Source organism: Littorina saxatilis, linkage group LG10, assembly GCF_037325665.1.
Source record: "Littorina saxatilis isolate snail1 linkage group LG10, US_GU_Lsax_2.0, whole genome shotgun sequence".
NCBI lineage: Eukaryota > Metazoa > Mollusca > Gastropoda > Littorinimorpha > Littorinidae > Littorina > Littorina saxatilis.
The window spans coordinates 40,468,537-40,490,602 of NC_090254.1; the positions used below are offsets into that span (position 1 = coordinate 40,468,537).

The window sequence follows — 22,066 nt, forward strand, 5'->3', positions numbered from 1 at the left end:
CCAACAGCTTAAACAAGATATGTGTTTGAGTGGATGGCTACCCTTAGCCTATTGAATGCCTTTATGGATCTGTGATAGCTTATACAGTGTAACCAACCTTTTAAGACCCCCCCCCCCCCCCCCATCCCCCCTGATTTGACTAACTTCCCCCTTTTTAAGACCTTGCTTTATCAGAATTTACCTCCATTTTAAGATTCCCTCCCTTTTAAGACTCCATTGTCCAAGATCTTTTGAGTTCAAGAGGGGAGTTCTGCTGTAGACTGTGTTGCTTGGGAACAAATCTGATCAGCTCTGTGACATTGTACACAATAGTATATTTCCCATCAACACACGGCAAGGAATTTTTTAGTCACGAACTTAAGTAAAAGCAAAAATTGCATACCATCTCTGTTGTCAAAGTAGCAGTGTTCCTCCAGGATCTGGCCGCCGCTCAGCTGTATGTCTTGCTGGCCTTTGGCGTCACTGCGGCCAACTCTGTATTGAATACCAATATTAGAAATCAAATCTCCAGTGAAATCATGCATACATCCATGAAGTTACTGCAATTTTGTACAGTGGCACCATATCTCTCTCCCCCCCTCTTTTTTTCTCTCTCTCTCTCATGTCAATATAAAGCAAGAAAAATGAACAAGCAGATAAGCACACACATAAAGAAATAATCTACTCACACTCACATACACACTCACGCACACCCATACATACCAACAAGCATCCCTTTGCGCACACACACACACACACACACAAACACAAACACACACAAGCACACACAAACCATGCAATACACACACACACAAACCAGCACAAACACACGCACACACACACAAAAATCCACTAACCGTGTGGTTCCGTCCTTGATGTAGTAGATGAGACACTCAGACATCAGCGGATCTTCGTTCAGGTTCACTAAATGAGGAGTCTGCCACAAATACAAATCGCACAAACTTTTAAAAACTTCCAGCACACATATTTGAACTGAAGTATAAGCTAAACCTCTCTGCCCAGAGTCGAGTCCGATGATAAAATGTTGCTAATGGCCTATACTCCTCTGGGGGCAAAGGGAGGAAGTACGGACGTAAGTAGGTATGAAGCTATCTAGAGTACAAACTTTGAGACAAAAAAACCAAAACCAATCCATTGAGCCTCAGTTCAAACATGGATTAATGGTCCCTGGGCAAGGAGCTCTATACTCCTTGTCCCTGGGATAATCATTGAACAAACTGATTTCTTGTTTAAAATTTAGCACGCTATCCATGAGACAATCTTCATGGCTTTTAGAGTACCAAGTCAGTTTAATGACTGAAAATCCCCAAAGCCAAACAGTACCACCAAAACACACACAGAGGCAAACACAAGACAAAACAGAACAAACAGAGAGACAGACAGACAGACAAAGAGACATACCCACACAGCCACAGAAACACACACACACATTTATACCCCTCACCTTCTTGGGCGAGAATACACCAATGGTGCCGCCATCCTCTATGAGGGTCAGTCAGACACCCCCTCCCCCCTTCCCCACACACCCACAATGACCCCTCACCTTTTTGGGTGAGAATACACCAATGGTGCCGCCATCCTCTATGAGAGTCAGTCAGACACCCCCCCCCCCCCCCCCTCCCCACACACCCACAATGACCCCTCACCTTTTTGGGTGAGAATACACCAATGGTGCCGCCATCCTCTATGAGAGTCAGCCAGACACACCCCCCCCCTCCCCACACACCCACAATGACCCCTCACCTTTTTGGGTGAGAATACACCAATGGTGCCGTCATCCTCTATGAGAGTCAGTCTGACCCCCCCTCCCCACACACCCACAATGACCCCTCACCTTTTTGGGTGAGAATACACCAATGGTGCCGCCATCCTCTTTGAGAGCCACACCCATCTCAGCCAGTACGGCCTCACGTTCCTTTCTGATGGCCTCCGTCCTGCGAAGCTTCTCCTCCCACGACTCGTTCAGCTCTGCGATCAGCTTCTCGCTCTCCTTCAGCCTCTCTATGGCGTCCTCGCCGCCCTCGATTGTCACTGAGGACTTGCGCGACCTTGACTTCTCTCGCGCTTCGTGAAGGTCCTGGAGATTGACTGCAAGACGAGAAAGAATCATGGTCAGGATTCAAACTCACAGCGTATTTTACATTTATTAAACTGCACAACAAGAGAAGAGGGAAATAGTGAAAGTTGCTGGAAATACTTTTGTGGGCAGTATTGACTGGCATTTATTATTTCTGATTAAGAATTCTGTATGCATTGCAGTTGTTGTAAAAAGTTGGAATCACATCAAATATTTGTCCACTACTTGCTATCAAAAGAACAAAAGATATTGGGTCAAACTCTCCCACTATACCAACTTGATGACTATTTGAACTGTGTACAGCAACCAGCATGCCCAAGATCAAGCCTGCTGCAGTGAAACCTGCCCTGGTAACTAATACACCAAAGGACCTTTGATGTTTTTTTGTAATATAATTCAACTTTCCTGTCTATCACAAGCTCTTTTGGTCGGTTCTTTGGGTGGTGGTGATAGACAAATTGGACTGTAGTTGGGACAGTCCAACCAAACAATCCAGAAATCAACCAACAGCAGCAACCATCATTCATCCCTCTGTCAATAGACGAATTCCGGAAATAACTTCTATGAGTTGTGAAAGAATGAGTACCTTTGCTTTACTCAGACAAATATCACCAGTGGTTCCTCCGCCCACAGTACACGTATTTAAGACACACCCTGATCTTGCTAGTGACTGGCGTATAATGTCACATTTCACAAATGGAAAGAAACTGACGTTACGTATACGCGCAGCATTTCGACCATCAAAATCGCACTTTCCCCAAGAGCAACACACAATGTTAGGACCGATTACTCTCCTCTCTCCTTGCTTGTTTTCTTCGAGCACGTGTTTGCCGGAAGTGGAAGTCAAACTATGTGTCCGAGCTTCGAGCGGCATAACTCTGTCGAACGGTCATGTAACACTGACAGAGTTATTTTTAAAAAATCGTCAACTAGATCCTCACCGTCACCGATGTCGATGCCCTCAGAAGCCAGCAGCTCTCTGAGCCGGGCCACCTCCTCCTTGAGCTCGCGGATGAGACGAGCGTTGGGGTCCTCGTTGACCACGGCCTTGCACATGATCTGCTTGGCGCGGTCTGCGTATCTCAGCGTGCTCAGCGTCTCGTCGTAGTTGATGTCCGCTGGGCTGAGAGCAGCCACCATGGCCGTCTTGGAATTTCCTCCTGTTGAAAATGGTTGACAATGTGATTTGTTTGCACTGATCAGGTCCCTTTTTGACTCACATGCGAAGCAAAAGTGAGTCTATGTACTCACCCGAGTCGTCCGTCCGTCCGTCCGGACGTCCGGAAAACTTTAACGTTGGATATTTCTTGGACACTATTCAGTCTATCAGTACCAAATTTGGCAAGATGGTGTATGATGACAAGGCCCCAAAAAACATACATAGCATCTTGACCTTGCTTCAAGGTCAAGGTCGCAGGGGCCATAAATGTTGCCTAAAAAACAGCTATTTTTCACATTTTTCCCATTTTCTCTGAAGTTTTTGAGATTCAATACCTCACCTATATATGATATATAGGGCAAAGTAAGCCCCATCTTTTGATACCAGTTTGGTTTACCTTGCTTCAAGGTCAAGGTCACAGGAGCTCTTCAAAGTTGGATTGTATACATATTTTGAAGTGACCTTGACCCTGAACTATGGAAGATAACTGTTTCAAACTTAAAAATTATGTGGGGCACATGTTATGCTTTCATCATGAGACACATTTGGTCACATATGATCAAGGTCAAGGTCACTTTGACCCTTATGAAATGTGACCAAAATAAGGTAGTGAACCACTAAAAGTGACCATATCTCATGGTAGAAAGCGCCAATAAGCACCATTGTACTTCCTATGTCTTGAATTAACAGCTTTGTGTTGCATGACCTTGGATGACCTTGACCTTGGGTCAAGGTCACATGTATTTTGGTAGGAAAAATGTGTAAAGCATGTGAGTCGTATGGGCTTTGCCCTTCTTGTTCATTCTATACTGTTTTTCATTTCATTTTCATTACTTCATTGTCCCATCGCTGGGAAATTCTTTCCTTGGAAAACCAGCAGCAACAGTTCCTCATGCTCCCCAGGTGTGTGTGTGTGTTTCGGTGTAATAAGTCACCTGGACTTAAGGCAGCATGACCGAGATCTGTTACATTCCACAGTGGTGGCACAGGGTACCGACTGGGACATTTTAAGGTCTGTGAGTCTGCATGCACATAATGTTGATCGACCTGAAATGTCTATCCCGGTCAGGATTTGAACCCTTGCCCCACAGATCACAAGTCCAGCGCTCCACCAACTTTACGCTACCGGGCTACAAACACACATCTTATTTCTTTTATTTGTGTGTGTACACATTTACTATATCTAATGAACCAATTTATTTGCTTTTTTCCAGACAGTTTAAGCTTAAAATTTGATTAAACCTTATACTATAAGCTTTGAATCTATCACTAATACCTTCTACTGTTTCTTCATTTGTTTTCATGTCAAAGGAAACTTACCCAGATTTTCTCTCAGGAGCCAGGTCAGGACAGAGTCTCTGTAAGGAACGAAGTCTGCCTTCTTTTTCTTCTTGTGAGCCTGAGAAAACAAGCAACATGAACAGCTTAAATTTCAAGTACAAACTTTGAGTCAAGACTCAAGGAAATTAAGGCACAAAAGAGGAAGCTTATCTTCAAGAAGATTCCTGGCCTTACTTTGGCAAGCAAAATATTGCATTGTTTCAAAACAGTATGACTGCTGTAAACAGCGCAAAATCTGTATTTTTAATTTATCTTTTGCGAGATCAGACAAAATTTGTCTAGGAAGTATAAACAGACTTAATAGTACAGAAGAAAAAAAAAGTAGTACACAGATTATGTCACAATGAAACGTACACCTGTGACCCATAAATACTCATGTAACTCATCAATAAAAGCCCCTACCTCCTCTCTTCCCCTCCCCATCAATGCATTGAGAACAACAACAAATATCAATATATAACCCTTGATACTCTACTAACTCAAGTTAACAGAAAAAAATGTTTAGAAATGTTTGTGTATGTGATCAAAATATCGGTCAGCATCAAAAATAAAACACATGCAGTTTTAACTCCAACACATTTCCAACAAATGTGCACACTTTAAAATCAATGCCTATACAGCAGCAACACTCCACGAACAAACACTTAGCAATATTACAAAAGGTACTTAGCAATATTACAACAGGTTTACTTATCCAAAATACTATTTCAAGAAATGGCACACTATAAACAAAACAATCTATTCTTGCTTCTGGTTGTAATAATTGTGCAGTGCACTATACTGTCCTAAAATAGGGTACTGGAGACATTGCCATGAAAGGGTTCTTTGGGAACTGCAGTCAAAATGTCCCCACATAATTTGCAGGTCCATGTAGGCCTGACATGCATATATTCTGGTCAAGATAATAAACACAGGGACAACAGACTTAAGTGTCCTTTCAGGGGAGGTGTCCCCTCATCGGAGGAGCCTCAAGTGAAAGGTGACAGTTGTATAATTTACTCACTTTCTCAGGAAAGGAAATGGGTACCATCTATAGTGTCTACCGAAAAGAATTTAGCTGCAGCATTACCCCAAAGCAGTACTGCCCTGAACAAAGATTTTGTTAAATGCTGTTTGCAACATCTTAATAATCTTATGCAGATTAGTAAAGAAAGATGTACGTGTTACAGTCATGAATATAGTGACAGCATCATGTCCAACAGCAGATTGAAATGCATGGAGATGAGGTTACGTTATAAATGTAAGGAATTAGTTAGTGCCAAAGACATGATTGAGTTATGGTCAAGAAGCATGAGTGACAGGGAATTAAGTAATACTGAACTTCACTGATCTTAGTAACAAGACATATACTTTTTAAGAGACTGAAGCAGTTTATTATTAAAATGATCACCTGCTTAGTCAAGCACAAGTATGTAAGTACACTGTGACATTGTCAGACACAAACACACACACACAGACACTGTGCACACACACACAAACACACACAAACACACACACACACACGCACACTGACACACACACTGACACACACACACACTGACACACACACACATCTGCAGACACAGAGTGACAAACACACAAATAAAATTATGTGTTGCATTCTCCCACAAGAGTCAAAGCCATTTTCATGATTAAATAGCAGAAATGAACAGGTCCATATGGGTCATTATGTAACAACCAAGATGGCTTGCAGTTATCATGAACAATTTTACAATTGAACAAACAACTTGCCAATAAAATGAATTATGACTCCTGGTTAACAATTAGGTCAAGGTTGAATCAAGGGTCAAGTTGAACAATTCATAGATTGCATGTTACAAAAGGGTGGATCAGAATCAGCAGACTGCACAAAGGCTTGTCCACCAAATTCTGGTGCAAAAAAACAAAAAAAACCAACAAAAAAGAAAGAAGAATTCACAAAGAAAGAAAGAAAGAAAGAAAAGGCTGAATGCAAGCATATAACACACAGGAAATGAGATGATTAATGAAGTCAATACACAGGCCAAAACAAGATGAAAGAAAACAAAAAAAGGCAGTACGTACAGTCGAACCTGCCCGGCCGGCCACCACCTGTTCATAACGACCACCTGCCCATCATATTACCACCCCAAAGAAACCCTGAAGAGTTATTTTTTTAATGATTCCCGTTTCCACAACCAGGGGTGGGACTCTCTAATGCGATGAAAGAAGAGGAAATCCCTTTTATCAAGGGGGGTTCGGGGGCATGCTCCCCCGATTTTTGTTTTAAATGGTACATTAAAATCTGTGCAATCTGGTGCATTCTGAGACTAAAATTCAACTTGTTTGAATCAGGTAAAAGACATTCTCCTCACACACCCCCAAAAAACAAAAAATCCCCCCCCCCCCCATCCCCTCAAAAAAACAACACTTTCCCACAACAATGGTAACATTGTAATGGTGCATACTTACGTAATGAACCATGTATCCATAATACAATACTGGCAATAGTATGATCCAAGTGACGTACGCCCATGCATTGAAGCTCAAAATTAGTAATTACTATTAGTTATCAAGAGTTTTCAGTCAGCACAATTTAACTCTCAAGCCTCCAGTGTTCTGTTTCATCTTCACTTCTCTCAATATCATTCAGTCAACAAGTTATAGATACTGTGATGAAATGGGACGCGGAACAAAAATTACTCCAGTGGAATTCGTAAGTTGTGTCCGCGGAAATCCGCGGATACGCGGAAAAGTCCCACCCCTGCACAACCATCAGCTGACTGTGAGGACCACTTTTGATTGGTCCCTTGGGTGGTCGTTACAGGCAGGTTCCACTGTAATACCAAGTGAGTACATTCTTCAGCAAAGAAAAATAATGGAACAGCTTTCAGAAGAACTCAAAGAAATGCAGGGGTATTTTCTGGGTTAGTATTATATGTACAACGATACATGAAGGGCTCAAAATCATTGCATCAAGTGTAAATCTTTATAAGAAACTGAAAGTGAAGATACTGCACCTGTTCGTTTTTAGCCTAAGAATACAAAACAAAATGACTTTGCAATTAAGGAAGGGAATAAAAAACAACGTGTGCAAAGAACAACAGGTCAGTACATGATACAAAAATAATTAAAATCGAACATAAGATATCACACAGAAGCAATGTTAACATTACACATCACTGACAAATAAAGCTATATATAAAGCAATAGGCGAAATCCGGAAATAACTCTGTCTGCTTGAAATGGGTTGTGAAAGAGTGAATGTATAAACTCTTGCTTTTATTGAGGCAAATTCACTTTCCATACGTGCTCTTGTTCACATGTTTCAGACACACCCCTCGCTAGTGACTGGCCTATAATGTCAGGTGAGAAAGTTCGCCTATGACGGCTTACTAGTGCCAAAACCTCATAAATAGAGAATACTACATGGCTTGCTGTGTCGTACCAGATTTACACGAGTTGTTTTTTTAAATAGTGAACTGCGAGCGAAAGCGAGCTGTTCACTATTTGAAAAAGCAACGAGTGTAAATCTGGTACGACACAGCAAGCCATGTAGTATTCTGTTTATCCTACATTATATACTTCTGTGCCAGATCTAACTAAAAGTCACCGACAGCGTATATTGCCTTTGGATCAACCCGCTTTAGAACTTCAAACCACTTTACTCAATTTGACATTCATTCCTCCGCCATGACACACACTCTCAAACTAGGACAAAGTAGTTCGCCTTTGTTAACACTGTTAAGTTTAATATTGAACATTGATTAAATAAATTCTAACAACGAAATGATGGTCACTTCAAAACAAACCAGATAAAAAGAAAAGCAGTGGCCACAGGATAAAAGAAACCAAAAGGAACAACAACAGCAAAGCATATCCTTCCGCGATAGGATGACAGTCAAGTCGGAGCCAGGCGAGTCGACAGCTTTCAGATGGTCACTTCTCGGTTTGGTGACTGGACAAATATTGGTTGATGTTGATGGTACCAACGTGCACAGGCCTTGCAAACAGTGTTGTTAGCGTTTGCTGGGATGTGATTGTGGCAGTGGCAGTGGAGACGGCTGGAGTTGAAGTGGCCGTGCGAATCCAATGTGTCGTCTGCCGACACTGGCGACAGCTCCGAGACCGGTGCAGTGCCGTTTAGCATCAGACTGAAGCCACGGTGTTCCTCTTGGGAAATGCTGCTTAACGTTGTTGTGCCCAGATAGCTGCATTATTTTGGTCGGAGGAACGTTATTCTCGGAAAGTTTCTGCACTAGGAACTGGCGTGCAGAGTGGTTGGTGTAGATCTACCTCGGGTTGATGATCCCAGCTTTTCTTCACATGTCGCCCTGGCTTTGGTTGTGGATTGTCTTTCGCAAAATTGGAGATATTCTCTGCCATTACTGTCTTCATGCAAGGACACGTCTCCTCACTGCATGTGCCTGTGAGGTGTCACGCTGCGCAGACCAAAGTTGACTGTGTTTTGCCACCACAGAGTATTCAGGATTACTTCTGGATCTGCGACTCCGAGCTGTTTTGTCTGCCACAGCTTGTCAACATCTTCATCTTTCAGCGGTTGAGCCCTGTTAGGTAAGTTGCCACAACCTTCCTGTTTAACAATCTTCTGCTTTGTCTTCACGACTTCTCTCAGTTACAAGTGCAAATTCGGGGCCGTCTATAACGGGTGCACAGTACTTTTTAGACTTCAACTGTCGACGGATGCTGCTGAGAAGGCCCCTCAGCGTGGGGATGGTTCATACTCTTTGCCATCCGGTTTTTTCAAACTCATGAAAAGAGAGCAGAGAATTTTGCATAATTTTTGTGGTTGGATGGTGCTAATGTTTCTTTTGTCCCCGTGTTTCGCCATAAACGTCGATAGGCGACGTATATCGTAAACCGTTTTTCGGAGAGTGTTCTTGTTCTTGTTTGTCTGAACGAATGAGTCTATTGGAGAAAAATCATAAATCATGGATGACTCGCTTTTTTCTTCATCGACTTCGTCATTCGCGTCATCGCCAAACATGTCTTCGAACAGCTCATCACTCAAAAATTCTTTCAGTGTTGACAAATCGGTTTCGTGGCAGTTGCCATTTTGTTGCAAAAGTAGTTCTTCATGAATATGTAATTACTAATTTACATAGCATGACCTTCCGGTTGACCTCATTTACATGATATACACACGTGTGATTTGAACGATTTTTATCTCACGGGTATCTCTCTCACGTATGTAGGATAATTGTAATTATCAAGGGAAAATTAGTAATGTTCCCTTGATAATTACCATTTTCACGTGAACTAATTTTCCCAGAATAATTACTAACTTTCACCTGTTAATTACTAATTTTCAGTTTTGGCTCACTTCCTGACGGATTGCTAGTGCCAAAACTAAAAACTAGTCATTTTCCCGTGAAAATGAGTAACTAACGAGTGAAAACAGTAACTGACAGAGTTAATTAGTAATTATCACGTGATAATGGGTAACCCCAGGTTTTGGCACTTAAGTAAGCCGTCAAAGGGCTTACTAGTACCAAAACCTCATAATTGTAATTATCAAGGGAAAATTAGTTATTTTCCCTTGATAATTACCATTTTCATGTGTTAATTACTAATTATTAGTTTTGGCTCACTTCCTGACGGATTGCTAGTGCCAAAGCTAAAAATTAGTCATTTTCCTGTGAAAATGACTAATTATCCCGTGAAAATGAGTAACTAACGAGTGAAAACAGTAACTGACAGAGTTAATTAGTAATTATCACGTGATAATGGGTAACACCTGGAGGTTTTGGCACTTAAGTAAGCCGTCATATTCGCCTCAATAAAAGCAAGAGTATTCAGTCTTCCAGAACCCATACAAACCCGACACATCTATTTCTGGAGTTTGTCTATTATACACAAAACAGACTAACACTGTAGATCTGATGCACATCGACTTCATTCAAACTGAAGGTGAAAAATCATTGTACGGCAACTGAAATCACACTCTCATACAGTGGAACCCCTCTTTAAACACCCCTTCAATTTAAGATTCCTTTCCTTTCAAGACCTTGTTTTCTCATAATGTTCTTATTCTAGTAGAGCAAACTTCTCACGGCTGTTCACTCACAACCGGCACGGTTGGCCTAGTGGTAAGGCGTCCGCCCCGTGATCGGGAGGTCGTGGGTTCGAACCCCGGCCGGGTCACACCTAAGACTTTAAACTTGGCAATCTAGTGGCTGCTCCGCCTGGCGTCTGGCATTATGGGGTTAGTGCTAGGACTGGTTGGTCCGGTGTCAGAATAATGTGACTGGGTGAGACATGAAGCCTTACAGTGCTGCGACTTCTGTCTTGTGTGTGGCGCACGTTATATGTCAAAGCAGCACCGCCCTGATAACCGGCACGGTTGGCCTAGTGGTAAGGCGTCCGCCCCGTGATCGGGAGGTCGTGGGTTCGAACCCCGGCCGGGTCATACCTAAGACTTTAAAATTGGCAATCTAGTGGCTGCTCCGCCTGGCGTCTGGCATTATGGGGTTAGTGCTAGGACTGGTTGGTCCGGTGTCAGAATAATGTGACTGGGTGAGACATGAAGCCTGTGCTGCGACTTCTGTCTTGTGTGTGGCGCACGTTATATGTCAAAGCAGCACCGCCCTGATATGGCCCTTCGTGGTCGGCTGGGCGTTAAGCAAACAAACAAAAACCCTCATATGGCCCTTCGTGGTCGGCTGGGCGTTAAGCAAACAAACAAACAAACGGCTGTTCACTGTGAGGGCTTCCTTTCTGCTACTTTAGCTGCAGGCTATTTTTAGCACCCATCCTTTCCCCACAGCAGAGATAACACAGCAGCTAGTAGCTCTCTCAGTGCTATGCACTGGCTGCAGCTGTTGGTAGCCAAACTGTTCTCTCTGCTGGGCTATTTTTAACTCTCCCTAAAACACAAGCTAGGAACAGCGGTGTTCTGGACCTAAGTGTTTGTCTGTCTGTTCACTTAAAATACGGCTGGGTCAAAGATTAGTCAGAACATATCGTTTTGTTTTGTCATAAATAAAACATTCCAATAACATACCTTTCTTGTTTTTTGATTCTCAGATTTTCTGTTCATAACCTCTATAAATGTACTCCCATTTCAAGCCTCCCTCCTTTTCAAGACCTCATTTTTTTCAAATCTTCAGAGGTCTTAAAAGTGAGGTTCCACTGTACTAAGGCCAAAAAGTGAGGTTCCGCTGTACTAAGGCCAAAAAGTGAGGTTCCACTGTACTAAGGCCAAAAAGTGAGGTTCCGCTGTACTAAGGCCAAAAAGTGAGGTTCCACTGTACTAAGGCCAAAAAGTGAGGTTCCACTGTACTAAGGCCAAAAAGTGAGGTTCCACTGTACGAAGGCCAAAAAGTGAGGTTCAGCTGTACTAAGGCCAAAAAGTGAGGTTCCGCTGTACTAAGGCCAAAAAGTGAGGTTCCACTGTACTAAGGCCAAAAAGTGAGGTTCCGCTGTACTAAGGCCAAAAAGTTTAGGTTCCGCTGTACTAAGGCCAAAAAGTGAGGTTCCGCTGTACTAAGGCCAAAAAGTGAGGTTTCACTGTCCTAAGGCCAAAAAGTGAGGTTCCACTGTACTAAGGCCAAAAAGTGAGGTTTCACTGTCCTAAGGCCAAAAAGTGAGGTTCCACTGTACTAAGGCCAAAAAGTGAGGTTCCGCTGTACTAAGGCCAAAAAGTGAGGTTTCACTGTCCTAAGGCCAAAAAGTGAGGTTCCACTGTACTAAGGCCAAAAAGTGAGGTTCCACTGTACTAAGGCCAAAAAGTGAGGTTCCACTGTACTAAGGCCAAAAAGTGAGGTTCCACTGTACTAAGGCCAAAAAGTGAGGTTCCACTGTACTAAGGCCAAAAAGTGAGGTTCTGCTGTACTAAGGCCAAAAAGTGAGGTTCCGCTGTACTAAGGCCAAAAAGTGAGGTTCTGCTGTACTAAGGCCAAAAAGTGAGGTTCCGCTGTACTAAGGCCAAAAAGTGAGGTTCTGCTGTACTAAGGCCAAAAAGTAAGGTTCCACTGTACTACGGCCAAAACGTGAGGTTCCACTGTACTACGGCCAAAAAGTGAGGTTCCGCTGTACTAAGACCAAAAAGTGAGGTTCCACTGTACTAAGGCCAAAAAGTGAGGTTCCGCTGTACTAAGGCCAAAAAGTTTAGGTTCCGCTGTACTAAGGCCAAAAAGTGAGGTTCCGCTGTACTAAGGCCAAAAAGTGAGGTTTCACTGTCCTAAGGCCAAAAAGTGAGGTTCCACTGTACTAAGGCCAAAAAGTGAGGTTTCACTGTCCTAAGGCCAAAAAGTGAGGTTCCACTGTACTAAGGCCAAAAAGTGAGGTTCCGCTGTACTAAGGCCAAAAAGTGAGGTTTCACTGTCCTAAGGCCAAAAAGTGAGGTTCCACTGTACTAAGGCCAAACAGTGAGGTTCCACTGTACTAAGGCCAAAAAGTGAGGTTCCACTGTACTAAGGCCAAAAAGTGAGGTTCCACTGTCCTAAGGCCAAAAAGTGATGTTCCACTGTACTAAGGCCAAAAAGTAAGGTTCCACTGTACTAAGGCCAAAAAGTGAGGTTCTGCTGTACTAAGGCCAAAAAGTGAGGTTCCGCTGTACTAAGGCCAAAAAGTGAGGTTCCACTGTACTAAGGCCAAAAAGTGAGGTTCCGCTGTACTAAGGCCAAAAAGTTTAGGTTCCGCTGTACTAAGGCCAAAAAGTGAGGTTCCGCTGTACTAAGGCCAAAAAGTGAGGTTTCACTGTCCTAAGGCCAAAAAGTGAGGTTCCACTGTACTAAGGCCAAAAAGTGAGGTTTCACTGTCCTAAGGCCAAAAAGTGAGGTTCCACTGTACTAAGGCCAAAAAGTGAGGTTCCGCTGTACTAAGGCCAAAAAGTGAGGTTTCACTGTCCTAAGGCCAAAAAGTGAGGTTCCACTGTACTAAGGCCAAAAAGTGAGGTTCCACTGTACTAAGGCCAAAAAGTGAGGTTCCACTGTACTAAGACCAAAAAGTGAGGTTCCACTGTACTAAGGCCAAAAAGTGAGGTTCCGCTGTACTAAGACCAAAAAGTGAGGTTCCACTGTACTAAGGCCAAAAAGTGAGGTTCCACTGTACGAAGGCCAAAAAGTGAGGTTCCACTGTACTAAGACCAAAAAGTGAGGTTCCGCTGTACTAAGGCCAAAAAGTGAGGTTCTGCTGTACTAAGGCCAAAAAGTGAGGTTCCACTGTACTAAGGCCAAAAAGTGAGGTTCCGCTGTACTAAGGCCAAAAAGTGAGGTTCCACTGTACTAAGGCCAAAAAGTGAGGTTCCACTGTACTAAGGCCAAAAAGTGAGGTTCCGCTGTACTAAGGCCAAAAAGTGAGGTTCCACTGTACTAAGGCCAAAAAGTGAGGTTCCGCTGTACTAAGGCCAAAAAGTTTAGGTTCCGCTGTACTAAGGCCAAAAAGTGAGGTTCCGCTGTACTAAGGCCAAAAAGTGAGGTTTCACTGTCCTAAGGCCAAAAAGTGAGGTTCCACTGTACTAAGGCCAAAAAGTGAGGTTTCACTGTCCTAAGGCCAAAAAGTGAGGTTCCACTGTACTAAGGCCAAAAAGTGAGGTTCCGCTGTACTAAGGCCAAAAAGTGAGGTTTCACTGTCCTAAGGCCAAAAAGTGAGGTTCCACTGTACTAAGGCCAAACAGTGAGGTTCCACTGTACTAAGGCCAAAAAGTGAGGTTCCGCTGTACTAAGGCCAAAAAGTGAGGTTCCGCTGTACTAAGGCCAAAAAGTGAGGTTCCACTGTACTAAGACCAAAAAGTGAGGTTCCGCTGTACTAAGGCCAAAAAGTGAGGTTCTGCTGTACTAAGGCCAAAAAGTGAGGTTCCGCTGTACTAAGGCCAAAAAGTGAGGTTCTGCTGTACTAAGGCCAAAAAGTGAGGTTCCGCTGTACTAAGGCCAAAAAGTGAGGTTCTGCTGTACTAAGGCCAAAAAGTGAGGTTCCGCTGTACTAAGGCCAAAAAGTGAGGTTCCACTGTACTAAGGCCAAAAAGTGAAGTATGTCTGTTTCCGGTAACCCGACCGACCCTATTTTTAAGCGCCGACCCTAAAAGGTTTTTTTCGCTTTTCGCACACACACACAAAAATAATAATAAAAAATATGAAGTCAAGTATACTTTATTTAGTTTCAATATATCTAGGTCAAAAACATGTGCTAAATAATTGTAAGTAAACTAAGGAAACGTTTAAAACAAACAAACAAAAACGTAAAAAGACGTTAACAAAACGTAAGAAAAAGGATAAAAAAAATTAAAAAAATAAAAATAAAAAAACCGACCGACCGACCCTATTCTTTTCGGCGATGTTACCGGAAACAGACATATTTTCCTTTTTGGCCTAACAAAATCAACACATTTCACGTAACACGTTTACAGACAATGTGAGCACGTAACAAAATCAAAACACCAAGATTTTCACAACTTCATGCACATCTATTGGATCCAGACGCTGTGTCTGGGTAAGCTTACTTTGGTCTCCACACTCTGGAAATAAGATGGAGAACAAGAGGTGAACTCGCACTTCCAACCAAGTCCACATAGTATTAAATCTCCATCCTATAACTTCAAGTTTCCATTTCTGAGCTCTGATCTCAACAACAAAAAACTCAAAAAAGAGAAGAAGAAAAAAAGTTTCCATTTCTGTAGTTGCCCGAGCAAAATGTATGCTTGAATCCAAGGCTTACAATTGTTATTCAGTGCTACTTGTTGGACCTAAAAAGAATTTGGTCCCATGAAACTGAAATAACAGCAGTAATCGTACTAGCCATATTCAAAATTTGTATCATTTCCAAGCTGATTATCCACTCTTTCTAAAACTCCTTCGCTATATATGTCATGCCAATCAGTCAAACAAAGTAATACACAGACATTACATCGCATTTGTCTAGGGGAAACACATTGCATGTGTCAGGGGGAAAAACATTGTATTCATCAGGGGGAAATACATTGAACATTTGTATTTGTCAGGGGGATATACATGTACATGATCGTATTTGTCAAGGGGAAATACATTGTATTTGTCAGGGGAAAAAACTTTGTATTTATCAAAGGGAAATACATTGTATTTTTCAAAGGGAAATATATTATATTTGTCATGGGGAAACACATTGTATTTTTCAAAGGGAAATACATTTTATCTGTCAGGGAGAAACACATTGTATTTTTCAAAGGGAAATACATTGTATTTGTCAGGGGGAAACACATTGTATTTTTCAAAGGGAAATACATTGTATTTGTCAGGGGGAAACACATTGTATTTTTCAAAGAGAAATACATTTTATCTGTCAGGGGGAAACACATTGTATTTTTCAAAGGAAAATACATTTTATCTGTCAGGGAGAAACAAATTGTATTTTTCAGGGGGAAACATTGTATTTGTCAGGGGGAAATACATTGTATTTGTCAGAGGACAAAAGTCAAATGAAATATCAACCGGTATGTATGACTGGTTGCTGATTTCATTTCTTGAATTTTGAGATTTTCACAAGTAAAATACTGAAAATGTGCTGTCAACACAATCCTTGTAAAGTCCTTAAACTCTCCTCTTTATGAAAAAACCGACAACGTTAAAAAGAGCCGAAATAGACTGACTGACTGTTGAGACTGTTAAGTCTGTCCTCTCAGAACCAATTGGCCTATCTCGGGAAAGGTAGAGTTAGGCCAAAATAGAAAACTCCATCAACATAAAAAAGACACTCACCATTTCAGCGAGCGCAGAGATGACTTTGCCGAGCGTTGTGAGCGACTTGTTGATGTTGGCGCCTTCCTTGAGGCGAGTTCCTTTGGCGCCAGTCGAGTCAGCGCGCTCACTCCCAGCAAGATCCACAAGGCTGATCTTGCTCACCTGGTGAAAGAACAATCGCAATGTTTAACCAACAAGTTGACTGAAATCTGAGGTGTTCATCACAAAACTAAATGATACCACCAGAAATGTGTGTGGGGGGAGAGGGACTCTTGGCACAAGATGCAACATGAATTGATTAGACGATGCACACACACACACACACAAAAAAGACCAAAAAAAAGATACAAAACATAAGATCAACGCTGTCAATTTTGGTCAATAGGGTGCACTGGTTGCGCCTTATAGTAACGAAAGTACTGTAAATTAATGATTGGCCTATTTTGTCATTTGGATTTCTGTCACCACTTTTTTTCCAAGGAAACACAACTCCCCGCAGCCCATACAAACTTGACACTTTTATGTCCACTTTGGCAAATTCAACGTAGAAAACAAATCCTGGCAATATCCAAGGATAAATTGCACTAGCAGAATATCCTGACCTTTCCCCAAAGAAAAGATACAGTAAATGCTCACCTTCTCGCCAAACATCTTAGTCTGCTGGTCGTACTTTTTCTGTGTGAAGATGATGGTGAACACGGCGTGGGAACGACTGCTGGTCTCGTTCATGTTGGTGGCCGCCACAGTTCTGTCATCACATCAACACAACGTTTAAGTTTGAATACACGGGTAACAGGGATGGTCAAATCGTCCGCCCCATCGAGTTAAACATCTGCCGGGCTAGTAAGATCTAGAAACCGCCTTGCAACTCGCCCGGCTGGCCAGTGAACATTCTGGTCCAATGCAACACTGTTGGTTGTAATATCGAGTTTCAAAGCCATATAAACACTGCAGATGCCAGCAAAGTTTCTGGTTGGCTAGTAACCTGCTCGAGTGGCGAGTTAAAATTTTAAGATTTGGCCATCCCTTGGTAATTAATTGAAAAGGCAGACAATCACATCACCCTGCACAGACCTCAACCCTTGTGAAGCTTAATTTAAGTGTGGCAATCAAGATTTTTTTTTTTAATTTTCAGCGTGGCAAATTTTTTTTTAGTGTAGCATTGTCTAAACTGTATTCCCACATCCGCAATTATTCCATCTTGCACAAGAATAGACATTTTTCATAAAATTTCCCGAGTTAGTAGGATCATAAAATGCCCATTAGAGAGTATCGGCAGTGCCACTTTTTACTGTAGTCGATGCTTTATGACACATTTTGTGACCGCTACACGGAGTGGAAAGCAAAAATGAGTACGCGAGGACTCACAAAAAGAGAGAACAGTTGCATGCTTGTAATTATTTCTTTAAGCAAAGCCATCTTTAGCTTGGCGTAGCCATTGCTCTTAAAACGTAGCAATATGCTACGCTAAAAAGCATAGCACTAAGCCAAAAGCGTAGCAGTTGGAAGCTCTGCACCCACCTGGCCTTGTTGCCTTCATCGATGAGGTTGTTGATGTCGCTGAAGGATTGAACGGCCAGTTTGGACAGATCCTCCACGTAAGGTCCCAGCAGTGGATGCTCTCTCACTCGCAGGCTGTGCTTGTTGCTCGGGTTGAGCAGGTCTCGCACACGCTCGCAGTAGATCTCCATGTAGCTCACCTGGGGAATAAAATTGTTGTAAATAATAATAATAACAATGAACACTTATTAATCACCCTTTCTCACTGGAGCTCATGGCGATGACGGATGTACAAAAGCAAGCTAGTATTCACACACACACAATTGTTGCGAATTAGCGATGTATACGTATGTGTAAGTCGTAAGTCGATCAGTCATTAAGAAATAGTGGGGATGGTATATATTGGAGCTGCCTGGATCATTTGTGCAGTATTGACGGTGGTATTTTCATGCTACAAGACTGCTGCTAAATTTCTCAAACGCCCATATTTCTAGCATTTATGGGTTGGGGGGGATGGCGAAGGGGTCGTAGACAGAAGAATTAATATGCTTGTCATGAAATGCAACATTCCACAGGAACAATTTAACATTTGGAGCTCAAAGCGACTATAATTTTTAATCCAACTTATTATAATTATTGCGGTAATGTGATTTATGAAATATTACAAGAATGTGAATACTTTTTGTATAGTGTATGACAAAAGAAACGCGACTTTTCTTCACGTTATATGCACGTTCTGGTGTGTGTGGCGGGGTCCGAACACCCCTCACGTGCTGTGCTGTCTGTCCGGAAGCTGTGTTCTCGTGAGCTAGTCTTTTTACAACTTCTGTTGTCTGTTTCAAACGTAGCTTTTTGGGGTTTGTGTGAAAACGAAAAGTCGCGTTTCTTTTGTCAAAGGCTGTATGTTTTGTGCAAACATTCCCCATAAATCAAGACCCAGAGAGGGGACAGTTGCAGACACACATTGACAATTATAACAAAGCAGGAATTGAGGCAATGTTTAATTTCAAACACCAAGCCAATTAAATCAATGTCATTTAAAACCATCGATCCAAACTACAATTATTAACAAAACCAGAGTAAAACAGCAAAAACAGCTGACTGAAACAGCATAATGCGTGGGTTTCTTAACGTTTTCTTCAACATTGCGAAACCAGCTCTGAACACTGTCAACAGATCAGGTTAACCTAGCTTCAGTACAGCAGGGTACGGCAATGCTATTCCTAGACAGCGGACAGAAATTGATTTTTCCTCCCTTCCCTGAGGACAGTGATGGGTAGTGGGGAAGAGGAAGGCGGCAGAGACAGCGAGGCAATGCCATGCATATGGGATACGGTCTGACATTCTGTGCAAATTTTAACTGCTGGTCATTGCTACCAGAGTGTTTTCCCCGTCCTTTAAACAGTGCGTCTTAAATTTAGCAGGCATGATAACACACTGTCTCATGCTAATCTAATCGAGTCTGAACAATTTGCATGTCTCAAACAATTCTGGCGAAGGTAAACATGAGGTATTTATTTTTCATATTTATTTTTCATAAAGTGCAAAAATCTGTGTAAAAAAACCAGTCTGAGCAATCAATATGCTCCAGTACTCAGGCATTTTTGGTGCAAGCAAACAATGTTTTTACCAATCAGCTATATAGGCCTTATTTAGGGAACACAAAACACATGTGCAACACTTATATAAAAGTGAATCAAATTTCCATTCTGGGTTTGCCTTAATTTCCTTTTCAAATCCTCTTTCTCAAAATAAATACAAATGTTTGATTATCCAGTTATATATATAGCTCTCCCCACAACAGTGCGTGTGTGTGTGCATGTGTGGGGGGGGGGGGGAGTATTAAATTCCATGTTATTTGCAATGTAAGGATCTGATAAGGACTTCTTGACGCAGTTGAGTTCTGATCTGATTGCTGAGGCTCACTGAATGCTATGACGTCAGAGCTGGTCTGAAAAGCCTTCCGCCGTCTAATCTCGGAATTTAGGCAGAGACGCCAGCTGCCTTTCATACTATCACGGAAACCGGAAAACGTGTTGCCAGAGAATGAAAAGCTAACGTTTCATTAAATCACGCAGAGGCAGTGCAAGCTTCCATCTTTGCCAAGCCTTTTCTAACCCAGACATCAGGGATGGCATAAGGTAATGCAAAATAGTAAATGGGGCGAAGGGATGTGGGGGAAAGAGTTGGGTAGGGAGGGGGCGGGGATGGGTGGTTGGGAGATTTAGGGTGGTGGGGAGAGGGGGTAGTTTGGGAAAGGGAGGGGGGAGGCAGATGTGCATGTTGGTCCAGAGGTGGTACCAGGGGTTTACCGGTCTGTGTGAATAGAATAGAATAGAATAGAATAGAATAGAATTTATTGTCATCAACCCTTAAGGATATTGACACAAGTTGTACAATAACTGAATGGATAAATAATGTACAAATTATTTCATTCAATATTGAAACAATTAAAAACAAAGGCTCCAAGCAATTTTTGAATTTTTTCGTCTTTTTTAAATAACAGATCGCTTGGTTTCCTTAAGTCACAGTTTGATACTTCTTCTTCTACTAACTTTTTTCTAATATTGTTAAATTTCTTGCAATTGTCTAGAAAATGTAGCTCATCTTCAATTACTTTACATGTGATTGAAAGGATGCACTGACTAAGCTCACAAGAACAAACGGTAAAAAACGAACACAGATTGTCATAAAGGAGACAAGTTTCTTAAAGATAACCTATAAGTTTCATATAACAAGAAAAAACTATCTGTCAGTTATAGGTTATAGGCTTTGTATAGTCTTCAAGATTATGGGAAAATCAAGTAACATTCTTATACGAAACCTACATAAAACATATCGGGAACCAGCACTTAAATTTAGTAGTTGCATTGCCAACTATATATATACTCAAACAATCACCAGAGCATGACAGAGCTTGAGTCATAAAAAGGCATTTTTACTTTAAGATCATACGACTTCTTCATATACTGTAATCTCTGAGCACAATTTCAATCACCCATCTGGAAGCCATCAAGTGAAAACACACACTGACATTTCAAGAGCAACAAGGGTCTAAGCAAGAACACCTCCCCTCACTTCACTTTTTTGTTTTAAACACTGGCAAAAAAAAAACACAAAAAAAGAGATCCTGATCGAGCCATTCACCAAGTTTTTACCACACAAAGTGGCCTTCAGGGCATATAAAAAATACATGTTTGAAAGATCAAAGCAAGTATTAGAAGAAGAAAAAAACCCAGCTTAAACAAACATCTGAGATATTTCCGAAAGTCCCCAGGCTAAAGGACACACGAGATCAAATTAAAGCCAACAGGTCATCCAAACATGCCAAAAAGACTTTGAAGGAAGATGACATCAATTGTCGGAAAAACACTTCCAGTTGAATTAAGTTAACTGAGAGATTGAGTTCTTTAGAAAGTTCTAAGACCTCTTGAACTAAAGGCACAGTGATGCAGTTTCCCAAGAAAAGTGAGGGCAGCGGGCCATCGAAGTGCAAGTAAAGAATGTTGTTCTAGAACACTACCCGTGGCTTACATTTTTTTAATGTTATCAGATTTAGTGTTTTCAAGATAAACAATATCCGGACATGATACAAATGTGAATGTATTGTTTTGTCAATAACAAACGTTCCAACAACCTACCTTTCTTGTTTTTTGATTCAGATATGAAATAATAACATTTAAAAAAATTGAGTGTATTGATCACACTTTGTTTCAGCTCCAGCAAACGATTAACACTCCTACAACCAAGTTCACACAGGTACCCTTCCTTCTCAAGTTTTCCCCAGCCTTAAATTGCCTCAGCATATTGTTTATCCGCTCCCTGCCTTTCAGTGAGAATGTAGACAGCGTCCTGAACACTTTGCAACATCGATCTTTCTCTCTGTACTTCTCCCTGACCTTCTTCAACCTCACACCTACGCTCCAATAACGAGAGAGAGAGAGAGAGAGAAAGAGAGGGAGAGAGAGAGAAAGAGAGAGAGAGAGAGAGAGAGAGAGAGAGAGGGAGGGAGAGAGAGAGAGAGAGAGGGAGGGAGAGAGAGAGAGAGAGAGGGAGAGAGAGAGAGAGAGAGGGAGGGAGAGGGAGGGAGGGAGAGAGGGGGAGAGAGAGAGAGAGAGAAAGAGAGAGAGAGAAAGAGAGAGAGAGAGAGGGAGAGAGAGAGAGAGAGGGAGGGAGGGAGGGAGGGAGGGAGGGAGGGAGAGAGAGAGAGATAGGGGGAGAGAGAGAGAAAGAAAGAGAGACACACACACACAAACAAGACAGACAGACAGACAGACAGAGTGAGAGAGAGAAAATCTCCATTGGAAAAAAAAAAGAGAAAAAAAGCGCTTACGGAGGGAGAGAGAGAGAGATAGG

The 22,066-nt window shown here is 42.0% G+C and overlaps 1 protein-coding gene across 6 annotated transcripts in view; it reads right to left on the reverse strand.

The window, feature by feature from the left end:
* LOC138978818 (kinesin-like protein unc-104) overlaps positions 1-22,066 on the reverse strand; it is a 110,758-nt gene that overhangs the window by 71,413 nt on the left and 17,279 nt on the right. For all 6 annotated transcript variants that reach the window (XR_011459818.1, XM_070351604.1, XM_070351603.1 and 3 more), the window contains 9 exons: positions 17,732-17,910; positions 16,847-16,958; positions 16,229-16,372; positions 14,998-15,012; positions 4,557-4,635; positions 3,019-3,237; positions 1,835-2,088; positions 837-916; positions 383-474 (listed from right to left, as the gene is read on the reverse strand). Coding sequence is in view for 5 of the 6 variants with exons in the window: in XM_070351604.1 (XP_070207705.1) it covers positions 383-474; positions 837-916; positions 1,835-2,088; positions 3,019-3,237; positions 4,557-4,635; positions 14,998-15,012; positions 16,229-16,372; positions 16,847-16,958; positions 17,732-17,910 (1,174 nt within the window). In the remaining variant the exon portion in view is untranslated. The remainder of the gene's footprint in view (positions 1-382; positions 475-836; positions 917-1,834; positions 2,089-3,018; positions 3,238-4,556; positions 4,636-14,997; positions 15,013-16,228; positions 16,373-16,846; positions 16,959-17,731; positions 17,911-22,066) is intronic.